Below are 22,766 nucleotides of genomic sequence, written 5' to 3' on the forward strand. Positions count from 1 at the left end.
CTTGTGTATATAAAGCGAGCAAAGGCCAACCCCACCTCTGACACAGAAATGTTATAGACAGGCTTTGCCTCGGACTAGCAACGAGCTAATCCTTCGCTACAGAAATTCTTGTCAGGATGCAAGAATTTTGCAGAACTTGTTTTGTCTTCTTAAATTTCATAGAAACAATCATAAGAAGAAAAACTAGATTGTGTGAAGAGTGAAACTGAAATGCGGGACCACAGCAAACCTTGCAACAGACCAGCAGAGACATGAACTGCATAAGTTAAAGGGAAGCACAACTGAACATAACCAAGTAATTCTGATCTTAGAACAAGTACCATGGCAAGCATATATCTCCATGTAAAAAAACAAACAAACAAAAAACACTAACAGCTGCAGAAATATGGGTTTTGGAGTGCAATGTAAGTGTTAATCAGCATTCAGTCCCATATAAAAAAAAAAAAACCTGCAGGGTTTAATATGGTGCATAGTAGTAACATGGTGCAACAAGACTGTAAACATCTCACATAAACATATAATGCATTTACCCACTTTAATGCAATGCAAACAATTCCCATGTTGGATATTAATATATCATTATTAATATTAATATCAATTAATTACTTTTCTGACTATCTCAGAAAAGCAGTTCTCATCAGAAACTATGGTCTGAAACAGCCTGCTGGATACAAAGTAATAGCCAACCGGCTTGTCTGCTGGGTGTTTTATAGTCACAGTATAATCAGGGTAAACAAACTAGCAATGGGAAAAAATTTAATTGGTCTGTTCAAACACTTGTACATGAATTTAGAATTGAAACATGCTACTTATAGTGTAAAAATATGTATAAATTTTAATTTACAGGGCAGTTTGCAGTAATGGAAAGTCAACTTACTCCTCTAACCATCAGGTTAAACCATCTTTTTTATAATGACTGCTTTTACACTATGGACCGGATCTTAATCAAAAAGCTTTAAAATGGGGCCAAAAGTAGGAAACCAGTGATTTGAGTGTATTAGCTATTCACACATGAAACAAATGACTGAACTGGTAAGAAGAAAGTGCAGCTAAAATGTAGGGTGTGGACATCAAGTGGCAGATAAATAGTGATTGACTCAATCAGTGTGTCTAAATGCATTTGTGTTGCTGATTTAATCATCTGCCCACCTCTACCTCCACTTCTATAATTATGTGTCATGCCTGTTGTGAAGAGATTTTTTTTATTAGTCATTGTTAAAAGAAAAAGCTGTGACCTTTTTCTTGTTGCTCTGTCTCCATAAAAGTGCCACTTGTTGTTGCAGCAAAGTTGTCCTTCTCTGTTGTAATGTGTATGTATGAAATGCACCACACACCACCTTGTTTCTTAAAGAAAATTCCTTCATATTTTTAGTTGTTCACCTCTTTTTGTTTGACAGATTCGTCTTGATGGAGTGTTGAATCTTCAGTCATTCTCGAGCAAAATGCTGCAAGACTGAATGTTTTGCAGTCAGTGATCAAACTCTATTGTTAAAGCTCTGATAATATTCTCATGTGACGTCAGGCTGTTTGTTTGTCTGGTAAACTAAATACAAAGTACAGAGCAGAGATTTTCCATTACTGCTTTTCATGCAAAAAAGGAGACAGAGACAAAAAAGTTGACTGCAGCAGTGGATGCTAATGAACAAAGGGAATAATGGCGCCATTGTTCAGTCTGACTTAAACAAACTTCTGTTGCCATGTGATGAATACCAGAAGTTTCTCCTCTTTTGAATCCAGCTAAGCATGATAAAAATAAATAATAACATTTTTTTAAAGTGAATGTGAAAGTGATTCTGAAAAAAAATTACTACTTAAAAAGTTTTGTTGACTATGTGCACAGTGTCCTTGTGAGGATTGAGGGAAATCCTCAGAGGACTAGCTGTCAAGTGACGTGAACTTCCTGAAAGCCTGCAACATACCAGCCGTTCCTCGAAGACTCCTCTTCATGCCAGCTTTCATGTACGGCTGGCAGAAAATCTGGGAAGCTCCATTTCGCACAACTGGAGTGGAAAACGCTGACAGCTATCTAAGCGTATATCCCCCACTGATCCCATGACCCCCGGAGGCCTGGCTGGCTCATATTTCAGGACCGGGTCACAGGATAGATCACATGACCAGAGCACCTCATGAGCTGTAAATTATAACACGAATTGATCTTAAGCTGAAACATTATGGCAATAAAGTGTGAAGAGAGAATTTAGGGTTAGGGTGGCCGCCATCTATCCTCATGTTTGCTCTCTAAGCAACACACACTGGGAAATGTGTTGCCTAATGGGTTGTACTGGACCTTACACAGAGTAGAACTATTTTAGCTTGTGGGAGATTTTTACTGATTCTGACTAAAGTAAACAAAAAAACAGGAATAGCAGCTACAGATCAAAATTTAGTCAAGCCATTTTAACTTGTATCTTTAGGCTCTTTCTTACAAGCAGCCTGTTGCAAAAAAACACATTTTTGTTCAAATATTCTTAGTTGCATCTGCAATAAATGGCTAAGTTAACACATTTTGACAAGTATGAAATTGCAGTTCTTCACCAACAAGGGCATTCCTAAAGAGCTACTAGATGAAAACTTGCTATATCTCAGCATGGTGTGCAGTGTGTCCCTCAAAGAATGTGAAGAAACTGGACAACTGGGCTGTTTGTCTTATATATTTCAATTTGTTATGCACATGTTTCGATAAATTGCTTCACATATTATTGTTTATTTTCTATAAAGAAATGAGGAATCATTGAGGACTTTTTATGCTCTCAAGTACAAAACAGATCCTGATCAGATGCATCAATGTAAGAAAAGCTTACAATTCAATGATTGCGATACTATTTGGAACAAGCCTAGCATATAGCTGGTCACTGTGCACAAGTGTTGGAATTATTTTTCTTTCAGTGTAATACTATATAACTTTTTGTGCATGTAAAATGTTTTCAGAGTTACAACACATTAAAATCTACCAAACACAATTCAGAACAGATGATTATCCCTCATTTGTAATCAAAGCTTTTCCTCCTTTAATTTAATAACTTCACAATGAACATCTTCAAAAACCTAAACTCAGTCCAGCTGACTTGACTTAACCTATGTTGGGCTTTTGAGATGGAGAAATAAAAAAGAAAAACAAGAATGGGTTGAATTAGCACAATATAGTGCAGCAGTGTTTACCCCCAACATTCAACCAATGCACAAGTTTAATTACATCATAAAATATTTAAATATAATTATGTATCACAACGATCACACACGCCATGTGTTTTTAAAATCACTTCACAACTGAGGACTAAGAATGCCAACTAGAAGTCTGCTTCAATTAGCTGAATTTATTGTTTTAGGGCTTATAATTGAAGTTTATCTTTCTCCAATCTTTGTAAGAAACTAACAGAATTGAGAGACCATTTTTAAGGGTTTCACCATCTTGGTTGTTTCTGCTAAATGATTCTGCAGTGGTGTGAGGAACATGTTAGGTATTTCAAGGACATAAATGATTGAGTTGAGAGAATACAATGAATATGTCACGTACAAAGATTAGTCATTTAAGGCCACAAACTAATGATCTGAACTGATGACTGATATATTTAGCTGTGTAAAGTAATACCAAAGGTAGTTCTGTTGTGCAACAGAGCTGAAAACTTTCTGCTGGAAGATTCTCAGAAATGTCTTTAAAAAGTATCACTAACACTTCCTCCTCCATACACCCGCAATGAAGTCCTGATAGCAGCTGCAGCTTCCATATTATTCCAGTCACAGTCTGATGATACCCTTCTTGGGATATCAGAGGATGGACATCATCAGACATACAAAATCATTACAATAACAATTACTAGCACAGATCAGAACAACACATCTCTGTTTAAATCAGCCACATAGACACAGATAGTGTGAAACAGCTAGTCATCACACTTAAAAATACTAATTCTGTCCCTGAGTCATTCATAAATTAGCTGATGGTGCCTGAGAAGGGAGAGCAGCAAGTCCCACCTGTTACCAACTGGCAAAGCAACTGGAATTACTAATAAAAAGGCATACTAAACCCATGAAGGTTCCAAATTTAAGAATTAAATAACTCATTGCTTCAAATCATTATGAAATTTGTTTATGATTAATAAAAGGTGTAGGTGGATTTCCCAGTAGAGTTCTAAAGCCACAAGCAACAGGTGAGGAGGTCTGGTGTGGGCAGAGTGACCACATCAACATGCATATCAAAGCGGACTGTCCTTGTTTTCCCTCTGAGGAAACTTGAGTGGAAGTCATTCCTGAAAGGGCAGCTGTCAAACAAGCCTGTGCCAAGCTGCTGGATTATTATGGAGTGTCAGTTATTAGAAGGACCCTCAGGTCTGGTGGCTCTTCCAGCATTCTGCTACTTGATAAAGGATCATGAAGGGTAATGCTCTAAGCTGACTGGGGGCTCATTAGTTTAGTTTAATGGCTTGAAAATGCAAGTCAAGATCTGAACCCTTAAATATCATCACATCAACAAATTTGAATAGAAAAATCAACATAGGCCATTAGAGGTCTTCTTCACAGCGGATTTTAACTTATAGTTGTAGGAATAGCACAAGATGTTTGGATAACATGCAATATACAAAAAAATTTCTCCATCTTTACACATGCATATGAGCCCTGATGCGTGGGATTTCAGTTAACGTGCAAGTGTAGAAAGCAGCATCTGCTCATCACACTGAGTCTCACATATTCATATATGAACTAACACCAGAGTGAATGAATGCAGTCAGCTCTGCCATATTTTCATCTCTCCATGAGCAGATGGAGAAAGATCCTGGAAAGAGAAAATGGAGCTGGAGTGAGTACCAAGAGGCTGAGGACCTGCAGAGCGGGACTGGGCGTGGATTGACTACAGGAGGCTTACACTGACGCATTATCAAACCAAGATGTAAGGGGACCAGCAATCATTTGCCACCTGTGCTTTACTGTAAAGAAACAAACTCAGTGTAGCAGGAGGACATTAATCCCAATACACTGTTAACTGTCAAACAATGGCAGCTTTTGTTATTATTTGTTTAAAGACCCCATGACAAGACTTGTGAGGTGCAGTCTGCTGCTGCACTTTTACATGATCCCTCATAAAGCTGTAGGGAAAACATGCAGAAAGCCTGCACGTTTATGATATAAACTCCAGTTGGTGGACCAAATCTTCCTTAATCCACAAACCAGGATGACTTTTCCTGAATTATTTATCGGATTACCGTTTCACAGTGATGTTTGTGGCTTGCTGCTCTTCAAACTTCAAAAACAAAGAAAAACCTTGTGCAATACAAATTGAAATAGATCACATGACAGCTGATTGTAGGACATAAACATATGACCATTTTTAATGAACATATTCCTGACTGCTATAGTACTAAAATATACAGTCAGACAGATGTACGCCACCGAAAACATAACCTGCACCTTGGTGGAGGTAATAATAATCATTTGACATGAAATTCAAATACTAAAACAACTACAACTGCAAACAACAACAAAGTGATAGCTGGAGAGGAAGAATAAATCAACTAACTGTGCTGATGAAACATTTCTTGTAATGTAAAAATTTTCAATTTTAAACACAAATTACCCAAGGTACTTTTATCATAAAAGGGATCATACAAAGCTACAACCAAAGTCAGTTATCATCCCTGAATGCAAGACAAGTCATCAACACTAACAGTCATTCCTGAAAAAAAAAATGTTTTTTTCCAGGAATGACAGTGTTGCAAATTTGGAAATTTTCTGTCTAGATCAGGTATCATTAATCCTGGTCAAATGATGGGGTCCTGCAGGTTTTAGAAGTTTTCCCACTTCAACACCCCTGACTCAAACCAAAGAGTAATTAGCAAACGTGTGCAGAGCTTGATCTCTGTGCTTGAATCAGGCGAGTTGCAACAGGGAAACTTTTAAAATCTGCAGGACAGCAGCCTTCAAGGACCAGGATTGAGGATCACTGATCTAGATTACGCTAATTTACAGCTTTTTGCCCTCAAAAGAGCAACTAGTAATTTGTCTAGCCGTTTTAAAGACAAATATTAATACTGCACAGAAAGACGTATCTTTATCAAAGGACAGGACTCAACCAGAATGCATTATATAGGGTTAAGATCTCACTTTTGAAAACCTAAAACCAGCATGGTTTTAACACAGGGGGTCCATGGCATTTTAGCATATATGCATGAAGGGGGTCCCTGATGAAAAAGTTTGGGAACTTCTGCCTTAGAGCAACATGCTAGATAGCTCGCTGTCTCTCCTGCTGCTCACACTGGACACCTTGTTTTAAAAACCACATTCGGTATAAACACAAAATCAAAAACTGAAACCTCAAGACTGAATAAAACTGGTGTTGCTCCAGTGTTTACTTGCAGTGAACAAGCCAGTTGAAGCACCATCATTTAGTAGGCTTTAACAACATTCTGCTGAAAATAGTTGCAGACGCTGTAAATGACTGCAATATCATGACAAATACCCACAGAGATTTTATTGTTTTTTGTATTAGTATTATTTTACTGTGATTTATGAGGTCAAATAACAACATGGTCGATATATTGTGCATGACAGGTCATAAAAAAATCCCACAAAAATCTCATTTGATTTTGCAAGAACTTTAAATTTTGGGAAAGAAACATCAAGTAGCACTGTGCCAATTTCCTGCTAGTGTTCATGTCCAGACCAGTAACACTGAAAGAACTTGATACTCAAGAAAATCCTGAGGTAACTTGTGCAGTTAAGTAGTACAAAAACAAGTCACATGGGGTGCTTTAGGCTGATTAGGATGCCTCCTGGTCGCTTCCCTTTGGAGTTTTTTCATACTCATGCAACTGAGAATAGACCCAGGGCAGACCTAGAACTCAATGAGGAGATTATACATCCCTCCTGGCTCTGAGAATGCCACAGGATTTCCCAGGAGGTAGGGAGGGATGTCTTGGTTTACATCTAGAACCTGTTGCATACGTAACCTAATATAAGATAAGCAGAAGAAAATGGATGGACATTTTGTAGCTTTTCTCAATCAAGATTACATGTTTCATGTAATTCTGTCAGGCCTTTACATTTTTAACAAAAAGATGAGCAGATTAATCCAGCTGTTTTTGCAATGAACAGGAAAACTGAAGGGTTTTTTTTATAGATGAATCTGGCATCCATTATGTGTATTGCACCATCTTGCCGAGCAGCCATAACGGAGGTGGCCAGTTCTAATTACCTTGCATCTGCCAACATGAGGGGAGGGGTTAGTTAACTGTTACTAACTCAGTTACTTTTCTGACTTGGGCACCTCATGTGCATTCATGTAAACTACGATTCATCTGACAGAAACTGAATTTAATAACTGAAAATCTGCATTCGAATATAAAATGCAAATCTTATTATAAGTTATTAAAAGTTGGTAAAGAAATAGTTTCAAACTTTTGCAAAGGCTGTTTATTTTCTCTTTTTTGTCAGATATTTGGCATAGTGTTGTTATATCTAGTTTAGGCTGTAGGATGTGTTCTGATTGTGTGACTGACTGAATTATTTTTATTTTTTGGTCACATTGTTGCCCTGATAAAAGCAAATAAAGTTACATTTCAAAATATCGCCCTAATTAGTCACTGACTCTGCAATATAGCAGCCCCTTGTCTCTTAGTCCATTAGCATTAACTGGCATAACAAACGTTTTCTAACATGTTTCCTGACAGTTACGACAGCTGGGAAAGCTACAAACTTTTCCACCCCCTTTTGACCCCGTTTGCGTATCGGGAACTAGTCGCACATTTCATTAATCTAAACAAATTGTGCCTGGTGGATAGCTCATTGTTTTGAACGCCAAACACTTCCAGCTAGTGAGCACAGAGCTTTCTTACTCGTTTGAACTGCAAATTATTAAAGTTGGTCAGCTAAAGCTTTTTTTATTGCATTCTTATCCATTGCCCTCCTGGACAGTTTTTATCAGAGTTCACAGACTTTATGTTTCTTATTAAATTTGAAAATCTGTTATTACTTGGAGACTTTAACTTGCACTCTGATAATGCTGGAAATTGAGCTGCAAATGTCCTGAATTTGTGGAGTTACACAATCTTATAAAACATGTTCACAAGCCCACACATTCTGGTGGTCATACACTGGATCTGGTACTATCCCTCGGTTAGGATCGGCTATGAGGACATGTCGGTTAGTGGTCACAAATGCGTTTTTTTGTTGTTGATTTTTATTTCTCCAGTATTGCTGACTCCCCATGTCAGGAAAAAAACATGATGTTATTACTATGGGAAATGACAGTGTGGAGTATTTAATGTGCTCTTTTAATGACTGTTGCTTTTCCATACCGGATGATGTTATTCCATTAAAAATTTAATTTAAGCCCATTTGGAGACCTTTGCCCTGGATGACTGTTGGGTGCTTGAGGAGATAATGCTGCAGGATTGAATGCCTGTGGTGTCTTATCTTTTCTTAAGAATCTTATGCACAATTTTAATGTCTTAGTCAAAAGGAATGCATATTTTTCTATTCTTAATTCCTCTTCAAAGAGAAACACAAAACTCTTATTTTGCAATGTTAATGATTTTGTGTTCTTTCCTCTCTGTGGCAATAAAAAATGAGTGACCCACATGGAAACTACCAATTTTTTCAAAAATTTGTGAAAAGGTTTTTGACTCATAATGGTACTTGAGAGATCTGTGCTATTTGACAAATTCCAGACTGCGCTGACACAGTAAGTCACAACATCCTGATTAACAGGTTACGTGAGTGGTTGGGCATTACAGGTAGAGCCTTAGACTGGTTTAAGTTCTACCTCAAAGGCAGGAGTTTTTAGTCTCTTTTAAAGGGCCAGTCTGTCTGCTCCCTCATCCGTGACTTGTGGTGTTCCCCAAGGGTCAGTGCTAGGACCAAGACTATTTACCTTATATATGCTAACTTTGAGAAATATTACAATCACATATCATTTTTATGAAGATGACACACAGCTCCACTTTACATTTAAGAAGACTATGACGTCTAAACTTGCCAGACTACTGAATTGTGTTGAGGCAATAAAAGGCTGGATGGCTGATAACTTCCTCCAGTCAAATCCCAATAAGAGTGAGGCTCTAAATGTACTGTAGCTCCAGATAACATTTTACCTGAAATAATGCAGAATCTTGGGCCCTTGAGCCCGGTTTGTTCAGTTGTGAGAAACTTAGAGGTGTTTGATTATTTGATCATTTAACACACACAAAAAATCACTGGCAAAATCATGTATCTTTCACCTCCGTAACATTAGCAAACTGAGGGTCATGGTCTCCGAAGGCTGACATTGGTGATGCTAAGTCATTCCTTAACGTCTTTGGGCATTGATTACTGCATCAGTTTTAATCCATCCAGAATGTTGCTGCTAGCTCACACACTAAGTCAAACAAATATTCTCATGTCACCCTCCTGCTCCACACTCTACACTGGCTACAGGATTTAATTCAGAATGCTCACCATCACTTACAGGGCTCTGCATGGACAAGCACCCTCATATATCTCTCAGATCTCATCCACATCCATACCACCACATGTGCACTCAGATCCAATAACTAGAACCTGCTGCCTGTCCCATGCACCGCTTGAAAACCAGTGGGGATGGAGCATTTGTTTCCACTGTTCCCAGACTCTGGACAGCTCTCCCTGCCAGCTTTAGATCTGCTGACAGTGTAGACGCCTTTAAGTCTCAGCTAAGGCTGGACGATAATTTGATAACAATATATATCAATCGATTTATGTGTGGTGCAATAGAAAAAAAAAAAAGAGGGTCGATAAAAGTCCAATAGAAAAACACATTTTCCCTTCCTTTTTCATTATAGCCTATCATGTAGCTTAATACTACAGTCATTACTTCCTCCCAACCAATCACACTTCATCGCCAAGCCCCACCCCTCTCAAACCACAACAGAGAGCCCATGTATTGCAAAAGATGCCACAGCAAGGAGAGGTGGAGGTAACTGTCATGGAAAGAGTTCGGAAGTTGAGGGAAAAATACCCCAAAGTGATGCTTTATTTTCATCAAAAGGTTATTTAAGTACCTATTTATCAGATTTTATGGTTATTTTGGTATATTCTTTATGTTTTTCAGTATTTACTGACATCACGCAGGTTTCTTAAGTTGATATCTTTTTCTTTTTAAAACTTTAAGTTGTGGCTAAAAAGGTGACTGAATGAAGTGTTGAATAGGAATTTAAACATGAATTCAGTGTTTGTGTTTTTTTTTTTTTTTTTATTAAAAGTAGGTCATTAAACAATAGCATAAAATGGCCGGGGCTTAACTTAAAATATTTTTTACATTTTTTGATAATTATTTATATCTATCAATATGATTATTTTTATCGATATGCTTTTTTTAATATATTGTCCAGCCTGTCTCTGCTCAAGATACATTTGTTTAAAATTGCTTGTTTAAGCTAACATTGCTAATGTAGATCCTTTAACAGATATTTTATTTAATTTTTCATTATTTTATGTTTTTATAGGTTTTCTTTTTTTTGTTTATTTTATTGTAAAGCTATTTGATTTTATTTGTGAAAAGTGCTATAGAAATAAATGTTACTTACGTTACCTCCTGCACGACATTAAGTAAGCAAGTATGGGAATAAAGTGGTGCAACAGGTAACGTAAGTAAGTAATATATATTTACTTACTTAAGTTAGTAAGTTATTTATACTTACTAATATTAGTAACGAAGTAAATAAATGTTAGGTACTTACTTCACCTGTTGCACCACATTAAGCTGGACGGCAACATGGATACATAAAATTAAGTGTCAGATTGACAACTGTTGTTGGTAATAAAATCCAGTGTTTCCTCTACCATGACAGCATGTCATTTTTCTTCTGCTCTCCGAATGTCCGGTGTTCGTCCCCGATGCGAACACACCAACATCAGCGGACAAACAGCGTCAACCACTGTGTCACACAGACAGACACAGAGACTGGCAGTCTTCATGAAGTAAATGTTCGTGATCTTTGGATTTGCTTTTTGCCACAAATAAAGTTTTTCACTGCTGTTTGAACAGCCAAGAAATACACAAGACCTTTCAGATTTCCATGACATTCTTAAGAAGAAAAAAAAAGGTCCAAATCTAATCTAGTTTTACTTACACATACACAGAAATGCCACCTCAGCAATGGCGTAGGGTCTATTTGCCCAGATTAGTCTATAAATTGATGTCTCAACACCAATATTTGGGAGTCATGGTGTTGCTTTTGTGTTCGCCTGAATGTCCTCATTTTGGGAAGGCATGGATGACTCAATCAGGGGATACGTGCCACCAGTCATAAATGCAAATTGTAATCTTGTAAATCATTTTATTGCTGACATGTAGATTTCCTAGTAAGTCTTTTTAATAAAGCAAGCAGCAGGACTGCATTTCAGCACTACTGTGTTGCTACTGTCCACGCAGTTCAATTCATTTGTCCCTGGAGTGGATTTAATGACTTACAGCACAAACTCCAGTTTGATGTATTTTACAGTGTCATCTTATGGTGCCACTGCCGGGAGGCACAGAAAAACTCAACAATAAAAACGGCCTCCATTGTTGTTTCATATCATACAATGTTTGTGCGTTCCACTCACAACAGAGCATTTAAGACTTGCCGAAAATGTGTCATGAAGGACAAGCACCTGTAAGAGTAACCCAGCAGAAGAAAGCGATCACCAGTGTTTAGAGAGCAAATTGTTCATTCATTCTCTGCACCGCTTAGTCCATTATGGGTAAGCTGGAGCCTATCCCAGCATTTTAGGAGGTGAGCGGCAAGGTACACCCTGAGGACCGCGCGTGTATACCAGAGATAACCTTCGACTTAAATTCTCAGCCTTATCTGGAGCTGTTAGTGGAGGCGACACCCGCCGCTTCACAAAACTGTAACATTTAGACGTTTGTTCCTTCTCCCTGATAAGAAGAGTGTTTGGGAGGTTTTTGGAAGTGTCTTTTAATTTTTGCATCATTGTGAAAATAGACATTTTGAGCTGAATTGATGCAGTGAAGTCACAGATAAACATTGGGTCACTACGGGAGAGCAAAGCTTTAGGCTCTTGGTTAGCTCTATAGCGATGCTGATGTCTGAACAACCCAAACACTGCTGAATCTCACAGCATATTGTGTTGACATCTTTTCTGACAAACTGATTAAAAGCTCAGTGTAATAAGTTAGAAAATCTCCCCGTTTATCCCCCACAGCTTCATGTGACCTCACAACGGTCCATCCAAACAAAACTTTTAACTTTAAATCTCATGAAAAAAAAAGAAAACAACAAATCTGTATATTTAGGGTGCCAGACCTCACTAATGTTTCTGATCACTGGTCAATATTTTGTGTAAAGATTGTCAAAATGTTTCAGCTGTAATGTGCAGCCATAATTACAATTAAAAGAAAGAAATTCTCCTCAAACTTGTCTGTATGTGATCTCAAATCCAGTGTTACAGAGGAAAGAGCTGAATGTTGTTTACATAAAAGTCTGAAAACACATCTATAATACAATATTAAATAACTCACTGACAGAAAGTTATTCTGCAACCACTTGTATTAAAAATACAAACAACTCCTCTCTCTCAGCTATCCTGTTTTTTTGTCATAATTTTGCTGAATTTTTATGACTTTCTGATTGTATAAACATTTGCTCTATAAACTAACAGCAACAAAAATAATCCAAGGTAATTAAAGTGGTCAATGAGCTACTCCTGCATATTTATTTCTTTATTATCTTCTACAGAATGGATTCCTAAATGAGCTGACATGTTGTTAATCTTTGCATTGTTTATTTCTTATATTTTCCTTTCAAGCAGCTAGACTTTCTTTTAAATTTTTTAAGTGGTCTTGGTCAGCAGTTCTTCAGGTTTCTTTTGGACATTCGTTGATTCTTTACTCATTTTCAGTTCAGTCCTTATACATGACCATGTTAAGAGGACTGTTCTTTGTTTGTTAAACCTCTTTACACTGACCTACAAAGTATTAAAGCAAACAAAACTCAAGGGACAAACAAGTGTTCTGTCTACACATGGCAGTCAACTCAGTAAAAACAGTTTTTTAACCATTTCCTTGGAAACTTTGTTACTAGCAGCTTGTCACGAACACTCATCATTTGTTCCCATTTCTTTAGTTGCAGCTACAGAGAAAATATGACAAAGGCTGACATATATCAGTATAATGTCCCCAACAAGATGATTCATGAAAAGCTTAAAACTTGGGAATATCTCAGCATGGTGCACAACATGTCAACATCTGAGAGAAGTGGACAAGTAGAGGACAAAAGAAAAGTCATGACTTAAATCTAATAAGGCCTCAAACAGGACCTGATAGATGCATCTGACTGTTCACTTGATCATCTGAAGCCTCTATAATGTGTGGATACGTCTTATACTGTCTTTCCATTTATAATTGGATGTTATAATAAATTATTGCACCTACTTCTTGTTTTTCTGACAATATATAGGGTGGCTCACAGCAATAAATACTCTCAATTAAGAAAACTATAACCAAAAAGTCAAACATAAGAAATAAAAGTGACTCAAACAGTAAAGTGATTGTCAAAATAGTCTAGATGCTTCAGGTTGCCACTTTAAAAAAAAAAAAAATCATGCTTTGCATTTTTAAGTGAAGTGAGCTGCCACAAACATTACTCATTTTGACCTGCATACTTCTGTGATAAGTCATAGGCATTTGGGGATATGTGTTAGTGTACCTATTTTGTATAAACGTGAGTAAGTAGAAGTAGTCGGATGACTGATACTTTATTATACTGTGTTTGTTTATATGCAGTTTTAGGGTGATGATCCAGGGCTAGTAGTACTAAGCACTCCTGCCCCCCTAGGTATTTAGTATGCACCCTGAAATAGATTGTATGTGGGCTAAGCTGATCACCGGATATGTCACTGTGAGATTTATGGTGGGATGGTGCAAAACGCAGTTGAACAATAATACCTCGACTTGGCTCAAGCAATTGCATAACATAGAAAGTTCAGCGTGACCAGAGAGGGCAGCTTGCTTGATTTATTGGCAGATCGGGGAGCAGCACACACACATTCAGAGACATTCACACACATCAAACCGACCAACCTGCTCTTTCCGTTTCTGCCAGCGACCACACGGGCTCTCCTCCAGGATCTCACTCTCATCCTCGCTCTCCTCCTCCTTCCCCTCCGATCCTGATTTCCTCTCCGGGACAGACATCGTCATTTTAATGCCGTATGTGTCCAGATGTCCACTCCAGTCCTGCGCTTCCCTCCCGCCTTCGTTCTTCCTCTTATCCCGTGTTTTGTTGTGGTGGAGAAGGTAGCGCAGAGGCTGTCCGCCGCTTGTCTGCGCAGTAGCTACAGAAACCCCCCCTCCAGACGACACCAGGCGCTCCGATCAGCCCCCCTTTGGCGCTCAAAACATTCTGCAGACAAATGGGTAGAGCCGAAAACCAGCGCTCCTCAGACAGAAGGAAAAGGCGACACGCCCTTTAGATACAAACTAGAAGTGTGCACATTGCGAAGGCTGGAGAACTTAGCAGGGTGAAAAAATACATCCCAGACTTCATGCGCCCTGTAGGCAGACTGCATGCAAAATAGGTTGCGAAATGGTTTTTCTGGTTCTCTGTCCACTCACACCGAGGAAGCGCCGGGGTGCAGAATCAGTCCGTGGGGTGAAATCATCCCTGAGGGTTCTGCGTTCACCGATTGCGGCAGATATCTGTCTTACAAGGGAGGAATATTTTTTCGACCATCTTCCACACACGTCGTTCTTGGTGTTGCAGAAGCAGTGTGGGCTCCTGCCAGGCACGGTGCGTGGAGGGATGGAGCCAAATACCGTAAAGCCTCTACTTTCCGCGCACATGTTCACCTATAGGCGGGATGTAGTCAGAGTTGATGAGTGAGTGAGATTAGGATGAATACGATCCTGTGTGGATTAAATCTAATCTGACCACTAAATCTGCATTGGAAGGGGAAAAAGCCACTTCAAAAGAGGAACGAGGCTAAACAGGAGATAAAAATGGGAAACATTTTATCATGAAATACAGTAATGTTCATAAATCTTGAGACATTCTTCTTTTCCCCTAATATTTTGCTTACAGGAAGCTAGACCTTTTGGTAATTTTTTTAGTATGTTTTTTTTTTTTTGATAATTTTAGTAAAATATCCATAGACTTGATGCTTTATAATAATAATAATAATAATAATAAAATAAGTAATAATAATTTCCAGTTCAGTCTTTGTACCTGACCATTTTCAGATGAATATTATTGTTTATTACTATTTTTATTATTACACTTTTACTTAACTCAGACCTATGCCTAAATCAAGCATAAATAAAGGCATTTAACTCACAGACAATTTAACAAAGAATCGGTTTTAAATTGTATTTTCTGGGACTTTGTTAATAACAGCATATTGCAATGACAAGTTTTCTATTATTATTATTATTATTATTTCATACCTTACGATTTATCCACGAAAAGTGCAAAAGCACATTATGATGGGTTCAAGATTTTTGGACCAGCAAGATAATTCACAGAAGCTAGTCCTCGCTGCATGTACAATGTGCTCCTAAAACATTTGAGGAAACTGGACAAGTGGGCTAAAAGGGTCAGGTCTAAAAATTCTCTAAAATAGATTAACAAAATCTTATCTTGGGGAATCCAGCTGACACAGGACCTGAGAGATGCATCCATACCTTCAAGTGATCTGTCTTTTGTTCACTCAAGCCTTATCAGAAATGGTCTCAGTGGAAGAGTGACTGTAAAGAAGCCAATTGTAAAGATGGAAACTGAGGGGGAAAAAGGTTGTGGTTTGCCAAATTGACACAAGAACAGGGTTGAAAATCAGTGGCAACAGGTTTTATGGAGAGATTAACCCTGCCTGGATCTAAACATTACTGAAGTAGTGTAGAATCATACTGACAGAAGAAAAGGCAGCGACATCCAAAGAAGAGCTTTAAAATGTCTTTCAAAATGTCTGAAGACTAATAACAGAAATTGAAAGAAACCTTGTCTAAGAAGTTTCAAAGTGTGTTGAAGAATAAGTGATTGTAACCAAATACTGCCTTTAAAACCTTCTACAATTGTAACTCTAACTTTGCCTTATCTTTATTTTTTCCATTTATAATGGCACATTTTAATAATCTGCACGGACTTCTTGTTTTGTCTGACAATGTATAGGGTGGCTCAAGACTTTTGCTCAGGATTATATAAAAGAGATTCTCAGTGAACTGCATGTTTCAATAAATTGCTGTTTTCATGGCAACATATAAAGGACCACGTTGACAAGATACTAAACAATGTCAGAGATTTATCAGCAGAAATTGTGTGTTTTTGTCTGTGTTTATGGTTATTCAGCATTTTTTCACCCTATGAAATAACAGTCTCTTTTATTCAGTGATTCTGTTTCAGAGGTGCTGGGCCTATTCATATTTGATGCCTTTCATCAATAAGTTTGGGATTTCCCTCTTTCACAGTACATTAAATGCAGCATTGTGACACAAACTCCCACCCCATTTCTTTTTCCTGTTTTAGCTTCACTGATTCACTGATTATTCCATCTAATTCAGCTTAGGGCACTTTATAGACAAATCAGTTTGAGCCAATTAATAATAAATAATAACATAGCTAAGGAAAAGTAACAGAAAGCATTGAATCTTGACTTTGATTCAATCCCCCATCCTGAGCATGCACAGGGCAGCGGGCGACAGTGGAAAGGAAAAACTCCCTTTTAACAGGAAGGAAAATCCTCCGGCAGAACCCATCTCAGGGAAACCATCAACCTCGACTGGTTGGGGTGGAGAGAACAGGAAAGAGAGACCAACAGACACTGCAACATTTAGCCAGGATAACCAGCTGAGAGAGGAGAAATACAAGTTAATGATGTCAATAAAGTCATATGTCTATAAATGGAAGATAAGGAGCAGAGAGATGAAAAGGAAGTGAACAATGCATCATTGGACGTCCTTCAGCAGTCTAAGCTTTTTCAGCATAACCAAGGGATGGGTAGACCACCCCTAACTATAAGATTTATCAAAAAGGAAGGTTTTAAGCCTAATCTTACAGATAAAGAGAGTGTCTGCCCCCCGAACCCAATCTGGGAGCTGGTTCCACTAGAGAGGGGCCTGCCTCCCAAATGGCCCTTTCCCACAAGTACCCAGTCCAACTCCACCCCTCTCGATTTGTAGATGTTCCCATTAGGATTTTCCCAGGGTGAGTGCATACATTTTTAGCAACTACTCCATCAGGGTTTTGAATGTGCGGAGCCGGGCTGAAAATTGTGACATGTTGAGATAGCAGGCCACTGTTGGCCAGAATTGGACGTCATGTTATGAGTCATGAGAGCGACTCCCGATCCCACCATCTTGAAAACACCAAAGCCTTGGCTATGGATAACAACACTGGCAGCAGCAGCAGTTGTCTGATTATGAACATTAACCCAAGCAGCACAAAAATCACAAGCTCAGCGTATTACATTTTTGTTTCATGTGTGTCGCAAACAAATGACTTCACGATACCTACTAGCCGCCTTGCTAAGACAACCCCACCCACACTGAGCACGGCCTCAACTGCCCTCTACTGTAATGGGAACAATAGAAACTGGGGTGGTGTGATGTTTGCAGAATTTAGGTAAGGCTAAGTGGGTACTCGCGGGAAAGGGCCATTATAGACTCTGGGAACCACAAGAAAATCTGCAGTCTGAAGGCAAAGTGTTCTTTAGGGGTATATGGAACTATGTGATCTTTGATATACAATGGAGTTTGGTCGTTGTCACACTCACCTGGTTCTGCCATGCACCACAGCAACCACTCTATAGATTGCTGATTGGACACAGCCTTGTACTGATCATCTGCACCTGTTGCCACTTGGCCCTTCCAGCTTTATATTCACCAGCTCCACACTCATTCCCAGTCGGACCTCTTTGCTTCATGGATGGACTACTCTTTCTTCCCTTTTTGCTCCAGTGGATCTGCTTACTCGTCCATGCTTGCCAGTCATAAGACCCCACTTCTGTTATCCATTTGTGTGTAATAAAGTTGTTAACTATCTCCTATCTCCAAGGGGTCCTTCCGTAACAGTCGAAAAGCTTTATGTGTGAGGAGAAGAATTTTAAATTCTATCCTAGATCTAACACGGAGCTGATGAAGAGAGGCTAAAATTGGAGAAATATTATCTTTTCTGCTTGTTCACACTACGTAGGTGGAAGAAGGCAGTTCTAGAAACCTGTTTTAAATGTGACCTAAATGACAAATCCTGGTCAAAAATAACTCCAAGGTTTCTCACTGTAGTACTGGAATCCAAATTTATGCAATCCAGATTGATTACATAGCTAGACAATTTTGTCTTGTGGTTTTAAAAACCACAACCTCAGTATTGTCTGAATTTAGAAAGAGAAAATTCAGAGTCCAGTCTAATGATATTACCCAAGGGAAGCATGTATAACATGAAAAGTATTGGTCCAAGTACAAAACCCTGAGGAACTCCATGACTTAATCTGGTGGGTGAGGAAGAATCACCATCTACATTAATAAACTAAAACTCTTCAAACAAATTTAAGTCATAAAGGGGAGGTTGGATATGGGTCTATAATATGCTAACACTCCTGGATCAAGGGCTTGATTACAGCAGTCTTATAAGATTGAGGTCCTATGCGGCGGCTGTCGGAAGAGCAGTCGTCTTTCGACCGGAAGGTAGGCGGATCGATTCCAGGCTTCCACTGACTACATGCCGAAGTGTCCTTGGGCAAGACACTTAACCCCATGTTGCCTCCCAATGTGCCTGTCGGGGTGTGAATGTGTGTGTGAATGGGTGAATGTGATAAGCAGTGTAAAGTGCTTTGAGTGGTCAAACTGACTGGAAAAGTGCTCTATAAGTACAAGTCCATTTATCATATCAACACAGATATGTTGATCAGAACAATACACATCCAATAATTAAGGGAAAAACTTCCTTAAGTTTATGGTTTCTTTACTTGTTTTTGAGTCAGGATGTCTTTGGTTTAAGTTTCTTATTTTTGGTTTTGTGAACGTTTGGATGTTGAGTGCAAGTTCTTTATAACAACATGAGCCACAAACCAATCCAATAACATCTGGATTCAACCTCAGAGCCTTCAGTTGCAAGGACTCGAAAACCTGAATCCCAACTAGATTAGTGGTTCCAAAGAGCTCCTGTGCTGTAAGATTAAAAACAAATGAAAGAGCTCTTTGTACCTTACAAAGAAGGGCCTCCATTCTAAAGCATGGCCGACCATCTGGATGAAGAGGGTCAAAGAGTCCAAACAACTCCAACCCAAAATCCAGGGCACAAGGTTAAATGTTGCCCAGAAACCAGATAATTCTATGAACTCATGTCAGAAAAGAATTTGTTTGGTAAGGCTGAGCTAAGTCGTCATTACCTGCTACAAAGTCTGCAACTATACTGAATAAAATCGGTAAGTTAAAAAGACTATGCTCCTTAATAAAAATGAATCATTACACATTTTTATTCCACCTGATTTAGAAAATTATCAGTATTGTAGATTAAACACTATACATTACTAGAAAAAAATGATGTCTCTCTGTAGTTTGTTTTTCATACATTGTTATAAATTTTATTTAATGTATTTCAGCTTTAAAAAATTATATAAAGTATTTTCTGCAATAAAAGGTCACTCAACAGCTATTACAGATCAGAGTATAAGTTTTTATTTTAACTCATTTACTTTACTTTCCTTTCCTGGCCCTGACTCAAAAGCAAAAATTTATCTTGTCAAAAATACTCTCACTCCTTTAAAAAGAAAAAACACAGGGCCACGGATCCAATAAAAAATAAATAAATATAAAGTGTCCTCTGTAATCTCCTGAGTAAACCACACCTGATATACAAACAGGTAGGGTCCTGACAGCAAATCAGAAGCAAAGTATTGTTATCGTTGCCAGTAAATAACCAAAATAATGAGGAATAACAGGAGCACAATGAATACGACAATCAAATAATAAGATTATCCCTAATGGATAATGTGTTTCTCCTCCTCTCAGAGCTCTGCTACCCAGTAATCAGCAACAGAGGAAGATAACATGAAATTAATTTAGTGATGACCAGGGGCATATCCAGGAAATCTTTAATGGAGCGGTCTAAATAAGAAAGAAGTTGGTGCGGTGGCCAATCAGTAGACATCACTAACTACAGTGTAATCATTGTTAAATTTGGTTAGAATCAGTGAGTAAAATACAAGGATTCTTGAGTGTCTGGAAACCCTTAAATAACAGCTTTGAGTCCATTTCAAAATAAAAACAAAACACATTTTTACAGATTTTAAAGAATATTAGACAAGATATGAACTTTGAACAAAGCTATTTGGTATCAATCACAAAAACCCTTTGTCTCGCAGAAGGAATAAAGCTTTAAACATTACTTAAATTGCAAACTAAACAAGTAGAAAGACACATGATCAACCAATTAATACAAGTTCACACAAGGTTAACAGCAGGTTACCTACCAAACTGCACTACTCTAGTCCCATTTCTGCCCATATTTCACACACTGGTATATAACACTGGATCTATATTATATAACATTTGTGTTCACTTTCTGTCATCAATTCAGAAAACACAGATATATATTTTATATATCTAATTTATAAAGCACTTTATGAAACGTGTAACAGCAACCCAGAGTGCTTTTACATAGCAAAAAAAAACAACATGAAAGAACACAACAGTTACAATTGAAACAAATCAATTAAAAAAATAAAGACTAAAAACAAATCATTATAAAAGCAAGTTGCAAATAATAAATAAATAAATAATAATACAAGAAGATAGGCTTTTATCTTGGTTCCCACATTAATAAACCTGAACAGCTATAGCAATCAGAACTGGTGTGGCCAATGAAATGTCAGGGGTGGCCTTGAAATTTACATTGGACTCAACTACTGAAGAGCATAAAGGAAACATTGCTGAAAGTTTTTCATTTAACTCAATAAGCCTGAATGTTTTTTCAGGGTCATTAAAATAAGGACCCCTCTTTTTTAGTCCTAAGGTTTTAACTATCAGGATATAGGAAATATAAAAAATATAGCATCTCGACATTAGCAGGTCTTTTAAGGAGCTGTGTGTAAAAAACAAAAAACAAAAGAAAAAACAAAAAGCAACCATCAATGATGTTTAATGATGTCTCCTTCCTTATTTAACGATGTTACAGGGAAGCTGTAGTAGATTTGAGCACTTTGAAAACCAAAGTAGAGTCAAATGTGATTTCCTCTGTCTGACAGCTAAAGCTTGACTAAAACTGGGTCATGCAGCAGAACAATTATTCTGGATACAAAAAATTTACGACAGAATGAAAGAAAACCAATAAGAAGAAGAAGAAGAAGAAGAAGAAGAAAAAAAAAGAAATCAATGTGTTGATTCAGTTTAGGCCTTAATCCCTTTTTTTGGCTTACTTAGTTTTTCCCACACTGCTTCGAAATTTCATCTTAGTTTTTATTGAAAAACAACTATGTAAAATCAACCTAATTTTCAGTAAAGACCAGATGATTTTTGTTATTTATCTCTAATAAATGAAATATTAGAATTAAAAGAAGTTTAGAAATGTAACAACAATCATGTCAAGTTTTTAAGAAAATCTGTGTTTTAGGAGATATATTTTAGTCCAGATTTTGATTTAGAAGACTTTTTTAGAGAATGCCTTATATCTGACTATGATTAGGTGTTTTTCTAAGCTAAAACCAGTCTTCCAAAATAAAACACACAACTTGGCTGCAGCTATATAGCCTTCATCCCTTTGAGTCTACTCAGAAAGAATACGGTACCAAGTCTTTATTTATGTATCAAGTTGTATTCATTATTTTAGCTGTTCAATATATACTGCTTGCCATCTGGTGGTTCTGGAGTGAAACACACCTGAATCAAGCACTGTGATATTAGTCATAGTGGAGAAATTTTAATTTTAATGGGTTTTTTAATTATAGCCCCATATCATTCTCCATCACTCGAATGCTGGTATCTACCTCATGACCCACAGTTTCACTATCAGTTCCTCAGTGGGAATGAAACATCACAGGTTAAAAGTTCAGATGTAATCACAGATCTAGTTTATAGTAATCACTCTCTTTCTCTATTTTTAGCCTTCGGTGCTCACAGTGAGCCCCTGTTCCACCAAAGCCTCTCACTCTTAATGAGATTTACTCTTGGCACAAGGAGCCAGGCTGAGCAAAGTAGACAATAGTGATGTCTAGACAATCCACATCTAGGACACCAGAAACGGGAATGAAAACAAGGAGGACCAGGACCAAAATACTCATGACCGATTTAACATTACAGTAGCTCAGCTTGTTCTTCAGGGACAGTTTAACACCAAGTGGGAAAATCAGTTTTAAATATAAACAGCTAAAAAGATGGTAAGGTTTGGTGTTCTTAGTGCTTTTATATTCACTTTTGAAATAATAAATTGATGACTGTATTTAACATGCAGATCTTACACAGATGATTGATTACTGTATATTTGAATTTGGCTAATATTTTCCCTCAAATAATAATAAGAAAATAACATTTTCTTAAAATCTACTACCATAGATTCACTTTGGAAGGAGCTCATGATTAGGCTGTAAAACAATAGACCACTGTGGGACAAGAGCGACATCTTGTGGTGTATTTTTTAAGATCTGGTTATTTGTGGTGTAAAGCCGTCGTTATTAAATAACTCATGCTTTCTCTTTGCGACATATACAGGTATAATACTCTAGTTAAGTTCTGGTTATTAACCCCAGTATGCTCTCCTGAGTGAGTAAATAACAATAAATAAAATATGTGTTACATTAAAGTAAAAAATAACTTGTACCATTTGACAGGA

General features: G+C 37.6%; 1 protein-coding gene across 1 annotated transcript in view; it reads right to left on the bottom strand.

Moving 5' to 3' along the window:
- LOC121628887 (nuclear receptor-binding protein 2-like) overlaps positions 1-14,739 on the bottom strand; it is a 39,280-nt gene extending 24,541 nt beyond the window's left edge. The window contains exon 1 of the mRNA XM_041968270.1: positions 14,033-14,739. Within this exon, the coding sequence (XP_041824204.1) occupies positions 14,033-14,152 (120 nt within the window). The 5' untranslated portion in view covers positions 14,153-14,739. The remainder of the gene's footprint in view (positions 1-14,032) is intronic.
- Positions 14,740-22,766: the final 8,027 nt, after the last annotated feature.

Source organism: Melanotaenia boesemani, chromosome 18, assembly GCF_017639745.1.
Source record: "Melanotaenia boesemani isolate fMelBoe1 chromosome 18, fMelBoe1.pri, whole genome shotgun sequence".
In the NCBI taxonomy this organism is placed as follows: Eukaryota; Metazoa; Chordata; class Actinopteri; order Atheriniformes; family Melanotaeniidae; genus Melanotaenia; species Melanotaenia boesemani.